Source organism: Osmerus mordax, chromosome 3 (assembly GCF_038355195.1).
Source record: "Osmerus mordax isolate fOsmMor3 chromosome 3, fOsmMor3.pri, whole genome shotgun sequence".
NCBI classification, from domain to species: Eukaryota; Metazoa; Chordata; class Actinopteri; order Osmeriformes; family Osmeridae; genus Osmerus; species Osmerus mordax.
In genome coordinates this window covers 14,221,706-14,233,954 of record NC_090052.1, presented here as the reverse complement: position 1 = coordinate 14,233,954, position 12,249 = coordinate 14,221,706, and the positions used below count along the sequence as shown (strand labels likewise).

Below are 12,249 nucleotides of genomic sequence, written 5' to 3'. Positions count from 1 at the left end.
CTTTTTACTGTAACATTCATCTATGCAAACAATCAAACTGAGTTATGCTTCTGTTTATGGTGAGTAAGGGGACAGAAAACAATCCCTTGTATTCTAAAATGAAGATGATGTAAATTCCATGTAGTAAATCTTGTCATGACAAACTCATATTCAACAGCATGAAGTCTGCATTGTAGACTTTGCCGAGACATCTCTGCTGCCCCCTTCCTCTCAGACTACACACTGACAGAGATAAAAAGATAAGCAAATAGAGAGAGATGCACACAGACAGAGAGAGAACGAGAGAAGAAAGAATGAAGAGTCAAGAGGTTCAGAGTACTAAAGAAAGAGAGAGAGAGAGAGAGAGAGAGAGAGAGAGAGAGAGAGAGAGAGAGAGAGAGAGAGAGAGAGAGAGAGAGAGAGAGAGAGAGAGAGAGAGAGAGAGAGAGAGAAGCGAGAAGAAAGAACGGGATGAGAGCAGGGCAGAGAAGGTGAGAATAAGAGGAAAGGAGAAACAGAGTAAAAGAGAGGAAAGAGTCAGCAGCCTGGGCCACAGCTGGCGAGCCAGGCACACCCTCCAGGTCTCTCCCAGAGATACAAGGCGGGGGGGGGGGGGGGGGGGGGGGGGAAATCCCAACAGGGAAGGGCTCATGACTTCCTGGTGTAAAGAGAAGCAAGCCACAGCTTTTTCTATCAGGATATTGGTCAGGTGGGAGAGGAGGACAATGTGCATTACTCTCATTGGCCTAATGGAGGGAGAAAGGGAAAGGAGGAGAGAAGTGAGGAGGATGAATGTGGGCTGCGGGTTTAGCTGACCTGGTTGATCATTTGTGCTGGCGTAAGCTGGGTGGTAATGGGCACGCTTGAGGCCAGGTGCGTGCGTGTGGGCATGTGTGTGTGCGTGTGTGTACACTCATGCTGACCCTGTGCACCAGCAGTAGCAGACTCAGGCCTGTGTTAGACTGGGTGTGTATATGTGTGATACAACTGTGTAACCTCAAAAACTGTGTGATAATGTTGTTTTTTGATTAGAAATCTAAAATGGACTTGTATAAATGGTGTATGTAGTGACATAATTTGAGTAAACGACACATTATTTTATTATTGAAATGTTCTTACTGCCCTGGCTGCCAATATTACTTGTGCTAAGCATGAGCCAGCTCAAAACTAATATTTTTGCGTTTAAATTTGATGATGTGGACTAGCCTACTTTGTAGCCTGCAGTCTAGAGACTGGGGAAGAGAAAGAGTGAAAATGAGTTCCACTCCAATGCAATGAAATGAATTACGCAACTGTCAGTTCCTCTGAAACAATCTTCAATTGGAGATTGAAGTGTTGGACCCTTAGCACTGTGACTGTTCTACACCTGTCTCTTTACACACATCTAGAGTATATATCGTATATGTATTCTTTTTGTTCGCATTGTCCACCTAAGAGTGCCCTAACATTGTCCCACTCTGTGTTCCAGACAAACCCGTGACCAAGAGACACCCCCAGACTTCTTCTACTTCTCGGACTTTGAGAGGCATAATGCAGAGATAGCTGCCTTTCACCTGGACAGGTGGGTTTCAGGCTGGTACGTTTGTGTGTGTGTGTGTGTGTGTGTGTGAGCAGCCATCTGTGAGAGAGATGTAAGCACAAGTAAGCAGGACCTGTGTTTAGTACAGTGTGTGTAGAGATGCATTGATGCATAGTACTCTGGCTGGCACAAACCTGTAGCCTTTATGAAGACAGTACACACACACACACTCACACAGTAACACGCAAACACACACACTCACACAAACAAACAACAAATCTGCAGGTGTCCTATGACCAGGCTTTAACCCTCACAACACAGTGCACACACACACACACAAACACAGCCACTCAACAGGTGTGCTGTGACTGTGGGTGTGTGTGTGTGTACCGTATTCAGAGAGCGACAGCTCAGCACCGATTATGTACGTGAAAAGCCAACACTTTTTAGCGACAACAGTTGGATGGGATTTGGTAGAATGGAATGACATAGTGCTGTGAAGTGAAATCTTCATATGACCTGCCTCAACAATTACACACACTCCAACAACAGTTACCTAGGATGACGGGTACTAGTAAGTCTATGTAAGGTACAGCTGCTAGGCATGGTAGATGCTCTTACACATTGTGAACACACATGCCCACACACATGCAAATACCCATGCAAACACACACACACGTACAGTTTTGCACGCACACATACACACAGACGTACACTCTCTCACACTCACACCAGCCTATGGGGAATGCCCAGCCGGATCCAGTGGCATGTGTTTGCGTGGGCGAGGGTAGAGCGGAGAGGAAACCAGAGGCATGCCAGAGCCAGCAGGGCATCATTCAGAGGGCAGGGAGGAGGAGGAGGAGGAGCCGACCGCCTAAATGTTTTTAGGTTCTGGCCCTGACTGACGGTTGGCCCAGTTGTTTGGCCCCCGGCCACCCGAACCTAAGGCCCTTGGGGAGTCAGCCTGGCCTCGCTGGAGACTGCGGGCTGAGTAGGAATGTGGAGGAAGAAGAAAGAAGTAGGATTCTGCTTCTCTGACTAGCGTCTCCTTACATTTGTCCTGAGATAGCTCTGCTGCATTGTACTGTATGTGGTTGTGGCTAACGCATAATCCCAACATCATGTGCTGGGGATGACAGGTAGGTTGGGAGATAGAAGTTGACAGGAAGAGAGTCTGGGACCATGACACACAGCAGCCAGAGTGGTTTTAACTTCGCACCCTGGTGACACTGTGTCTGAGTTTGACCGAAGTGTAGGCGCACACACGGCACACACTCACACACAGGTGTTTCTTTGTAAGCCGTCCCAACATGACTGTGTAGTTTGCATCTCCTGAGTGCTCTCACCTGCAAGCTTGGGTTTCATCCTCATTGCCTCTGGTGTGTCTCTGTGTGTGTGTGTGTGTGTGTGTGTGTGTGTGTGTGTGTGTGTGTGTGTGTGTGTGTGTGTGTGTGTGTGTGTGTGTGTGCGTGGGGGGGGTGCGTGTGTGTGAGTGTGCTCAAGTGGTGTGCGTGAAGAAAGAGCCATTCACTGGTAGACGGCTTCAGAGAGTGGGGGCCAGAGTGAGTCAATGAGAGCACTGCTGTAGCAGGAGGGCAGATAGAAGAGGACCAGGGGGTTTGCTGGCTCTCTAACCGTGGAGTGGAATGGGAGTGGCTGGAAGGAAGCTCAGAGAGAGAGGTGACAAAGCCTGATCAAAGAGGAGAGAAAGGATGAAAAGAATCCTCCCCTCTTTATTCCATTGAAGTCTCCTCTCTTTGACCGTACACTGCCCGTCTATAAACAGCACTTCAGATGTTGATTCGAACAAAAGATGCATTTGAGAAACGGATTAATTATTTATTCCTCGTTTATTGGGGAAACAGCAGACATACTGTATACCAATCTGACAGCTTTAAGTCTGGAAGTCTGGAATCAAGTATCCTTGGCCTCCGAAGTAGTATGGGTAGTCAGTCCCACAAGTGGAGTTTTAATTTTCACACATAGTTCTGTGTGGCGTCATTGCAGTATAAATGTCCAATTTAAACATGTTTTTCTCTTGGGTTATTTTAAATTGTTCCTCTCTTCTCCCAGAATCCTTGATTTCAGGCGAGTGCCTCCGGTGGCGGGGCGGCTGGTCAACATGACCCGGGAGATCCGAGACGTGACTAGGGACAAGAAGCTCTGGAGGACGTTCTTCATCTCCCCTGGTAAACACAATCTCATACCCTTCATACCTTCTGTCTGTCGCTGTGCTGTTGTACGGAAACCCTGATTTGGATACAAGATTCACATTCAGCAACACAGTCTGGTGTATAGGATCTGGGGAAGCTCTTGCTCGTGTTTTCTGCCCTGTAAGTCAATACTGAGGGACCCAGCTTTATCTGTTTATTATGACAGATTCGATTTGTCAGTTCAGTTTCTGGGATCGTACTTTATATGCAAATGGGAAACTCGCAACTCACAATATGTGAAGCATTGTGTCCTCCCCAAATTGTTTTTAACTTTAAAATAGTTTTTTGAATAATGTTGGTTTCCTCACCTGTTGATGTTGAGCACATGGTCTGCACTTAAGCCTCGCTACCACTTGGTGGCAGCATTGAACCAGGATTCTCAATCTATCTCCTCTTTCTGACAGAGACTGATAAACTCCTATGTATCTTAGCTTTGCATGAATAAATACATGATGGCATGGCAGGGCTGAAGTCTTGGTTGAGTTGTTTCTACTAACGAGCATCTCCCAACCTCAATTGTCAGGATCCAGACGTTCTGACAGGAGTATACAGAGAGACTTAGACAATGAGTCTAAGCGCTCTCCTACCTTCCTTTGTGAACCTCACTTAACCCCAAAAATAAGAAGCCAGTACCTACATGGCTGGCTAGTCCTTTCCTACTCGTTCTAATATCCTTTCTTTTCCTGATTCCCTATTAACTTTCTCTCTTCCTTGCATGCTCTCTTACTTACTGGTCTTAGTTTTTTTCCTGTGTATATTTTTCTTCACACTACCTGTCATCTTAACCCACTCCTCTTCTCTCTTACTCTCCCCTCCTCTTCCCTCCTCTCCCAGTGTCAAATTGCTGCTAAACTGAACTCACTCTTTCCTCTCTCTTTCCTCCCTTTCTCCCCCCGCCCCCCTCCCAGCCAATAACATCTGTTTTTACGGGGAGTGCTCCTACTACTGCTCCACTGAGCATGCTCTGTGTGGGAAGCCTGACCAGATTGAGGGCTCACTGGCTGCCTTCCTGCCTGACCTGGCCCTCGCCAAGCGCAAGACCTGGAGGAACCCCTGGAGACGCTCCTACCACAAACGCAAGAAAGCCGAGTAAGATATGATGACTTCTGACCCTTTCAGCCCAGGATCTCTCCAGTCTCTCTTTCTCGACTTCATCATCCCTCTTTTTCCTTTCAGCCCTTCCCTGTAGTTACATTTACATTTACATTTATTCATTTAGCAGACGCTTTTATCCAAAGCGACTTCCAAGAGAGAGCTCTACAAAGTGCATAGGTCACTGATCATAACAACAAGATAGCCAAAAAACATTGTAAGTAAGTAAGTAAGTAAGTAAGTAAGACTTTATTTATATAGCACATTTCATACAAGAATTGTAGCTCAAGGTGCTTTACATAAAATCAATAAAAACAATAATACAAGTGATAAACAATTCAAACAAAAATAAAAATCCCAATAAGATCTATGTTCAAGAGAGAAAACAACTTTAAAAGTAGGAAAACCCTTTTGAGATAAAATTACTTAAATGCTTCGGTAAAAAGGTAGGTTTTAAGCTGTCTTTTAAAAATGTCTAGAGTGTTTGCTTCCCTAATATTTATGGGTAATTTGTTCCATAGTTTTTGGGCGTAACTGACAAAGGCCGAATCACCAATCTTCTTATGACTGCTTCTGGTGACCTCTATTAGGCCTGCATTTGATGATCACAGTGTTCTAGCTGGTGTGTAGTTTATAAAGGAGTTAGCAATGTAGCTAGGTCCTTGTCCGTGTAGAGCTTTGTATGTGAGGAAAAGGACCTTAAAGTCAATTCTGAAGGTAACAGGGAGCCAGTGTAAAGTAGCTAGGACAGGACTAATGTGTTCTCTCCTTTTAGTTTTGGTTAATAATCTAGCTGCAGAATTTTGAATGAGCTGTAGTCTTTCAGTGGTTTTCTTGGGAAGACCAGTGAAAAGTGCGTTACAGTAGTCCAGCCGGCTGGATATAAAAGCATGAATTAACTTCTCTGCATCATTTTGGTTTATGAATGGTCGTACCTTTGCTATATTCCTCAGGTGAAAGAAAGCTGTTTTGGTCACTTTATTAATGTGAGAGTTGAAATTCAAATCTGAGTCCAGGATTACACCGAGACTCGTCACCTCTGGTTTAAGACAGGGGGTTAAGCCTCCAAGATTCTTAATAAGCATCTCTCTTTTGGATTTGGGGCCACATAGTAGGACTTCGGTTTTGTCTTCATTTAATTTAAGAAAGTTATCATTCATCCATTTGTTTATTGCCAACAGGCAGTTGGTAATGGAATTGATGGCCGTTGCATCGTTGGGTTCAGTGGATATATATAGTTGTGTGTCATCCGCATAGCTATGGAAATCTATGTTATGTTCTCTGATTATGTCGCCGAGTGGTAACATATAAAGAGAAAAAAGTAATGGACCTAAGCAGCTTCCTTGAGCAACCCCGTAGCAGTTCTCATGTTTCTTGGACCTATGGTCACCTAAACTAACATAAAACTTCCTTCCTGTGATATATGATTTCAGCCAGTTCAATACACTATCCGTGAACCCAATAAGCTTTTCCAGTCTATTGATTAGGATGTCGTGATCAATTGTATCAAATGCTGCACTGAGATCTAACAGGATAAGGATAGAGACTTTATTTGCATCAGAGTTTAGTCTGAGGTCGCTAATTATTTTGGTGAGAGCAGTTTCAGTACTGTGATATTTCCTGAAACCTGACTGCGAGACTTCCAGGATGTTATTTTCTTCAAGAAAATAATTTAATTGGACTAAAACTATCTTTTCCAGTACTTTACTAATAAATGGAAGGTTTGATATTGGTCTGTAATTTGCAAGTAGACTGTTATCCAATTTGGGTTTCTTTAATAGGGGCTTTACAACAGCTGTTTTGAAGGCATCTGGGAAGACGCCAGTTCTGAGGGATGTGTTTATAATCTCTAGCACCGGACCTGAGACACTATCAAACACTCGCTTAAAGAATGTTGTGGGTATAGGATCAATATCTGAGGTTGTGGAGTTAGATTCGCTGACAATTTTGGAAAGTTCACTAAGTGTGATACAGGTAAATGTGCTCATGGTTATGTTGCAGAATCTACTGATGTCAGTTTCGACCCCACTATTAATAATACTCGCTCTGATCAAAGTTATTTTGTTCTTGAAGAACAAAGCAAGCTCTTCACATTTAACTGCTGAGGATGGAGGTGGGGCAGGGACAGTGTTTAGCAGCTGGTCAATGGTGGAGAAAAGAACTCTGGAATTTCTGGCATTTTCTGTAATAATGTTGGAGAAATATTCTCTCCTTGCTAGACGGATGGTTTTGTTATAGGTGGTTAGTGTATCTTTGTAGATATTGTAGTGGATAGTGATCTTCAGTGATCTGCACAGCATTTTCTTTTCGTTTCACTAACATTTTTATTTCTCAGCCATGGGGAGGTTCTGCTTGTGCACTTCTTTTTGGTTTTCAGTGGTGCAACAGAGTCTAACACAGATAATAGTGCATCATTGAGGTTCTCTAACATTTCATTCAGAGAGCAATCATGGTTAGTCGGCTCATATAGAGCAAATTGTTCAGAAAATGTCATCATAGCTGTATCGTCTAAATATCTTCTATGGACTAAGAATTCTTTTTTGTTTTTTGTTAGGATGATTTCCACATTAAAAAGTATATAATGATGGTCTGAGAGGGGTAGATCAGTTATTGAAATATTATTGATATTTAGTCCAGTTGTTATCACTAGATCTAGTGTGTTTCCGTGCCGGTGTGTTGGGTCTGTTATGTGTTGAGTTAGATTGAAACTGTCAATGAGATTTAAGAGCTCAATAGTTCTTGGGTCTGCTTTTTTATTTACTTGGATATTTAAGTCTCTGTTTAAAACTACTTTGTCATATCTAGTGACACATAGTGATAATAGTTCAGAGAATTCTTGTATGAATATTGGCGAGTGCTTGGGTGGCCGATATATAATAACAAAAAGTATTGATTTGGTTTTGAGCTCTATAGCAAGATATTCATATGATGTGAATTCACCTAGCTCAGTGATTTTGAACAACAGTTTAGAGGAGAAAATAGCTGCGACTCCTCCACCTTTTTTTGATGTCCTTGAAACTTGGTGAAAGCTGTAGAGTAGCCATGTAGAGTAGCCAAAAAATGAAGCACACATTGTGAACAACCAAAGTAAGTGCCAAAGGGAAGAACCATAAGAGCATGTAGTTAAACAAGTTACAATTAAACAACATGAACCGCTATAAGTGCAAGTGTACCTGTGGAAAAAAGCAAGCAACAGTAATAAAAACAATATATCACAGCGAGAACAAACATTTAAATCAGTTACCACTAACCACAAGAGCAACAAGTCTCTAAGCAAGAGTTATTGAGGAAACTAACATCGGGTCAAGCGAACCATTCCTAAGTACCGTTGTACTCCCGGAACAAGTGCGTCTTGAGCCTTTTCTTGAAGGTGGAGAGACAGTCAGTATCTCTGATGGAGGTGGGGAGTTGATTCCACCACTGGGGGGCCAGACAGGAGAAGAGCTTGTGTTGGGACCGGGCGGTCTTGAGCGGTGGGACCACCAGGCGGTTGTCTGAAGAAGACCGTAGGTGACGGGTGGGGGTGTAAGGCTGCAGGAGAGACTTGATGTAGACAGGTGCAGTCCCGTTCACTGCTCAGATGGTCAATACCAGGGTCTTGAATCTGATACGGACCATGATAGGTAGCCAGTGTAGAGAGATGAGGAGCGGGGTAACATGGGAGCGTCTGGGTAGATTGTAGACCAGGCGGGCCGCTGCGTTCTGAATCCTCTGAAGAGGGCGGGTTGCACATGCTGGGAGACCAGCGAGCAGCGAGTTGCAATAGTCCAACTTGGAGAGGACAAGTGCTTGGACTAGCAGCTGGGTGGAATGCTCAAACAGGTATCTCCTGATCTTCCGGATGTTGTAGAGGGTGAATCTACACGACCGGGAGACCGCAGCAATGTGGGCCGTGAGGGAGAGCTCGTCGTCCATGGTAACCCCAAGGTTCCTGGCAGAGGATGAAGGGGTCACCGTCGCAGATCCCAGAGTGATTGAGAGATCGTGGGAGATGGAGGGTTTAGCTGGGATGATGAGAAGTTCTGTTTTGGCGAGGTTCAGCTGGAGGTGGTGCTCGGTCATCCAGGCGGAGATGTCTGTGAGGCAGGCCTCAATCCTAGCTGAGATCCCCGGATCGGTCGGGGGGAACGACAGGTACAGCTGCGTGTCGTCAGCGTAGCAGTGGTAGTTTTCATTCTCTCTGTAGGTTTTATTCTCTGTCACACTAGTTTTTTTCCTTGCTTTAGATTCATTTTTAACTTGTTGATGTATTTCTTACTAGTAACTCAACAGTAGGATGGGTTTGTTGTATTCTAAGGTCGAGTCTTATTAGTTTCAAGAATCCCCTGATGACTGCCCCCATTGCTCTACAATGTATGAGATGGAACTTTTTGGAGAGGAAAAACTTACATCAACTGACCGGCTGAAACTAAAGTGTTAAAAAAAAACAATATAATACAGATTAAGCTGTCCAGTGAGGTAGACAATATACAGGACACACATATCACTCTCTTCACTTTTCTGGGAAATTGTTGGCATTATTGATGACTGACACAACATAAACAAATATGACTTACTTGCAAAAATCTTTTTATTTGAAGAGAAAATTAATTGAAAATAATTTATCAAGTTAGAATACTGCATATCAGTCAGACAAATATACGTTTCCCCCACACCCACAATTCTCATCAAATCCAGTTAATTCACATTATCACAACAACGAGAAAACAAGTCAAACAGCCCTTTGTAAGTATCACTTTCAGTCAAAAGTCCCACCGATCTAAGATTAGTGATGAGTAACAATTCAGAGAAGTAGAAACCAACACTTGGAGTGGGGCGACAATTATGTTGGTGCTCGAATGTATCAAATGTGTCCATCCATCACTGAGAAAATACATTTGTTGTGTGTGTGTGCGTGTGTCTAGATGGGAGGTTGACCCAGACTACTGCGATGAGGTGAAGCAGACACCACCATATGACCGTGGCTCTCGTCTTCTAGACATCATGGACATGACCATCTTTGACTTCCTCATGGGTAAGAAAGAACCTCACATTTACTTTGTAAAACAAAGAACAAACCATTAAACCCTTTGAGAAACATATTGATAGTTGAAAACAATGTCTCCTCATATCTGACTATAAAGTTTGTTCACTGAAGTTAAGAGAATTGATTCTTCAAGGAGCTGAACTATATATAGGAAACAGAAGTCTTCCAGAAGGCCAAACACTTTACCTACCATAAACAAACTCCCCCCATCTATCCCACCCCCAGGTAACATGGACCGCCATCATTACGAGACCTTTGAGAAGTTTGGTAACGAGACCTTCATCATTCATCTGGACAATGGTAGAGGGTAAGACCAGGACCTATATATATATGCATGCACACATACCCCACAAGCATAATGATGACATACAGCACACACACACTCAGACAAAAACAAATTGGGGGCATCGATCTGCTGCCAATGATGGTGTATGTTTAGGTGTAGGTCTATGGGTACATGTGACGCCATGTGACACTGCTTGTAAAAAGGGCAATACAAACAAAAATGTGGTTTTATTCAATGCTGCTTCACTCTCTCCAGGTTTGGAAAGCACTCACATGATGAGTTGTCCATTCTGGTGCCCCTGAGCCAATGTTGCAGGTTAGTATGCTGTCAGTATGTCCTCTCTCTTTGACACATGCTGGCTCTGAGATTGTTTGAAGATGAATTGTCTTAGTTAACATTTTGTTCCTCCTCCACCTCATGGCTGTGCCTGTCTCCAGGGTAAAGAGGTCGACCCACCTGCGTCTGCAGCTGCTGGCCAAGCAGGAGTACTTGCTGAGCTCCCTGATGGAGGAGTCTCTGCTCCGTGACCGCCTCTCCCCCATCCTCATCCAGCCCCACCTCCATGCCATGGACCGGCGCATCCGTCTGGTCCTGCAGGTGCTGGACAGCTGCCTGGAGAAGGAGGGATACGCTAACGTGGTGGAGGATGACCGCACCAGGGACAGTGCCACACACAGGAACCCGGGACACAGGTAGTGAGGTCTGGGATGGGGGAAGTGATGATCAGCCTCCTTCCTTGTCCTGCTCTGGGTCCCATCCTGGAGCTCTGATGGGAGGGTGAAGTGTGTGGCGGGACAGAGCCTGTCACCGTGCACATCCATTTTGAATTCAGTGAATTCCAAGACTTGCCTTCAATGCCTCTATGGACCCTGCCCTATGTGTGTGTGTTTATAATGGAAGTACTTTTTGTTCACAGAATAGTGAACAGACTAGAGAGGCCTGGTTTTGTTGAAGAAACATATTTTATTATTTGTATATGAGAAAGTGTATAGAAGATACAGTACATAGAGGCCATGAATTTATTTGTCATTTGAGTGCAAAGTCTGTTGTTTTTGTGCTGAGCTGCGGTTTATTGATTCTGTTGTTCTAAATCAAGAGTGATATTTCCAGCAGAAGGCAGAGAAAATGATGGTCTAAAGCTTTATTTTAAAATACAAAGTGCAAGGAACGGATATTATTTATAAGATATTTAAAGAGACACATTTTGATAAGTTTCAAATATGTTTTCACGCTACAAGCATTTTTTCGTCTTAAGATCTGCCCGTTATGTTAAGTATCTAGCTTTTCATTTCTGTAGATAATCAAACTAAAAGTTTATTTTTAGGATTCTTAGTATGTTTCCACTCCGGATGATAAACAAGGAACAAGGAAACAGTAGAACTCTGTTGTCTTTTTCCACAAGAACAAGTTTTCCTGTCAGTGTCCATGGTAGTTGCTAAGAAAATCAGATTCTGTGGCACACATTCCATTATTCTCAAATTAACCCGCACTTCCAGCGTTCTTTGTATAGACTTTGAGACAATTCATCAAAACAAGGAACATAAGTATATATGATGTGTGTACTTGCAACTAAGCACATGCTTATTTCAGCTGTTCTGCAGTCCATATGACATGGAGTATTAGGAAAACAAATGATTTGTGCTACAGTATATACAGAAATATTCATCTTTGTCAGCATCTCTGAAGGGGAATATCAAGAGGGATTTTATTTGATTCTTCATACAGTGCTTTAAACACCTGCCCTTTTGTGCATAACATATTTGTATTCTTCACCATTTTGCCCTTTTAGGTGAAACTATTTTGTAAATGAAAATAGGCTGTGGACATGCAACTATAGAGGTTTGACTGCACCATGTAAAATATGTTTATCAATAACAACAACCACTGGTACAGCTTGAACACATGCTAACATCTACATAGGATGAAAGGTTGTTTTCTGTTACACTTCCAGCAGGTACAATAAAAGGTAAATCGACAAATTATGCCTGTGAATTACTGTAAAATACTTTGACGTTATCATTAATTCACGTGTAAAAAACTGTCAACGATTAAAGTCATAATCCCGAGTTGCTGCAGCTGGCCTTTTTGTGCCGGTGCACCATCAACATCACCAAACTCTGAATGTTTTCATTCT

At 43.3% G+C, this 12,249-nt stretch overlaps 1 protein-coding gene across 1 annotated transcript in view; it reads left to right on the top strand.

Annotated features, from left to right (window-relative positions):
- The window catches only part of fam20ca (FAM20C golgi associated secretory pathway kinase a), a 34,615-nt gene extending 22,735 nt beyond the window's left edge, over positions 1-11,880 (top strand). The window contains exons 4-10 of the mRNA XM_067233761.1: positions 1,448-1,540; positions 3,572-3,687; positions 4,620-4,800; positions 9,708-9,817; positions 10,055-10,136; positions 10,371-10,430; positions 10,553-11,880. Coding sequence (XP_067089862.1) covers positions 1,448-1,540; positions 3,572-3,687; positions 4,620-4,800; positions 9,708-9,817; positions 10,055-10,136; positions 10,371-10,430; positions 10,553-10,811 — 901 coding nt within the window. The 3' untranslated portion in view covers positions 10,812-11,880. The remainder of the gene's footprint in view (positions 1-1,447; positions 1,541-3,571; positions 3,688-4,619; positions 4,801-9,707; positions 9,818-10,054; positions 10,137-10,370; positions 10,431-10,552) is intronic.
- The last annotated feature ends 369 nt before the right edge of the window (positions 11,881-12,249 follow it).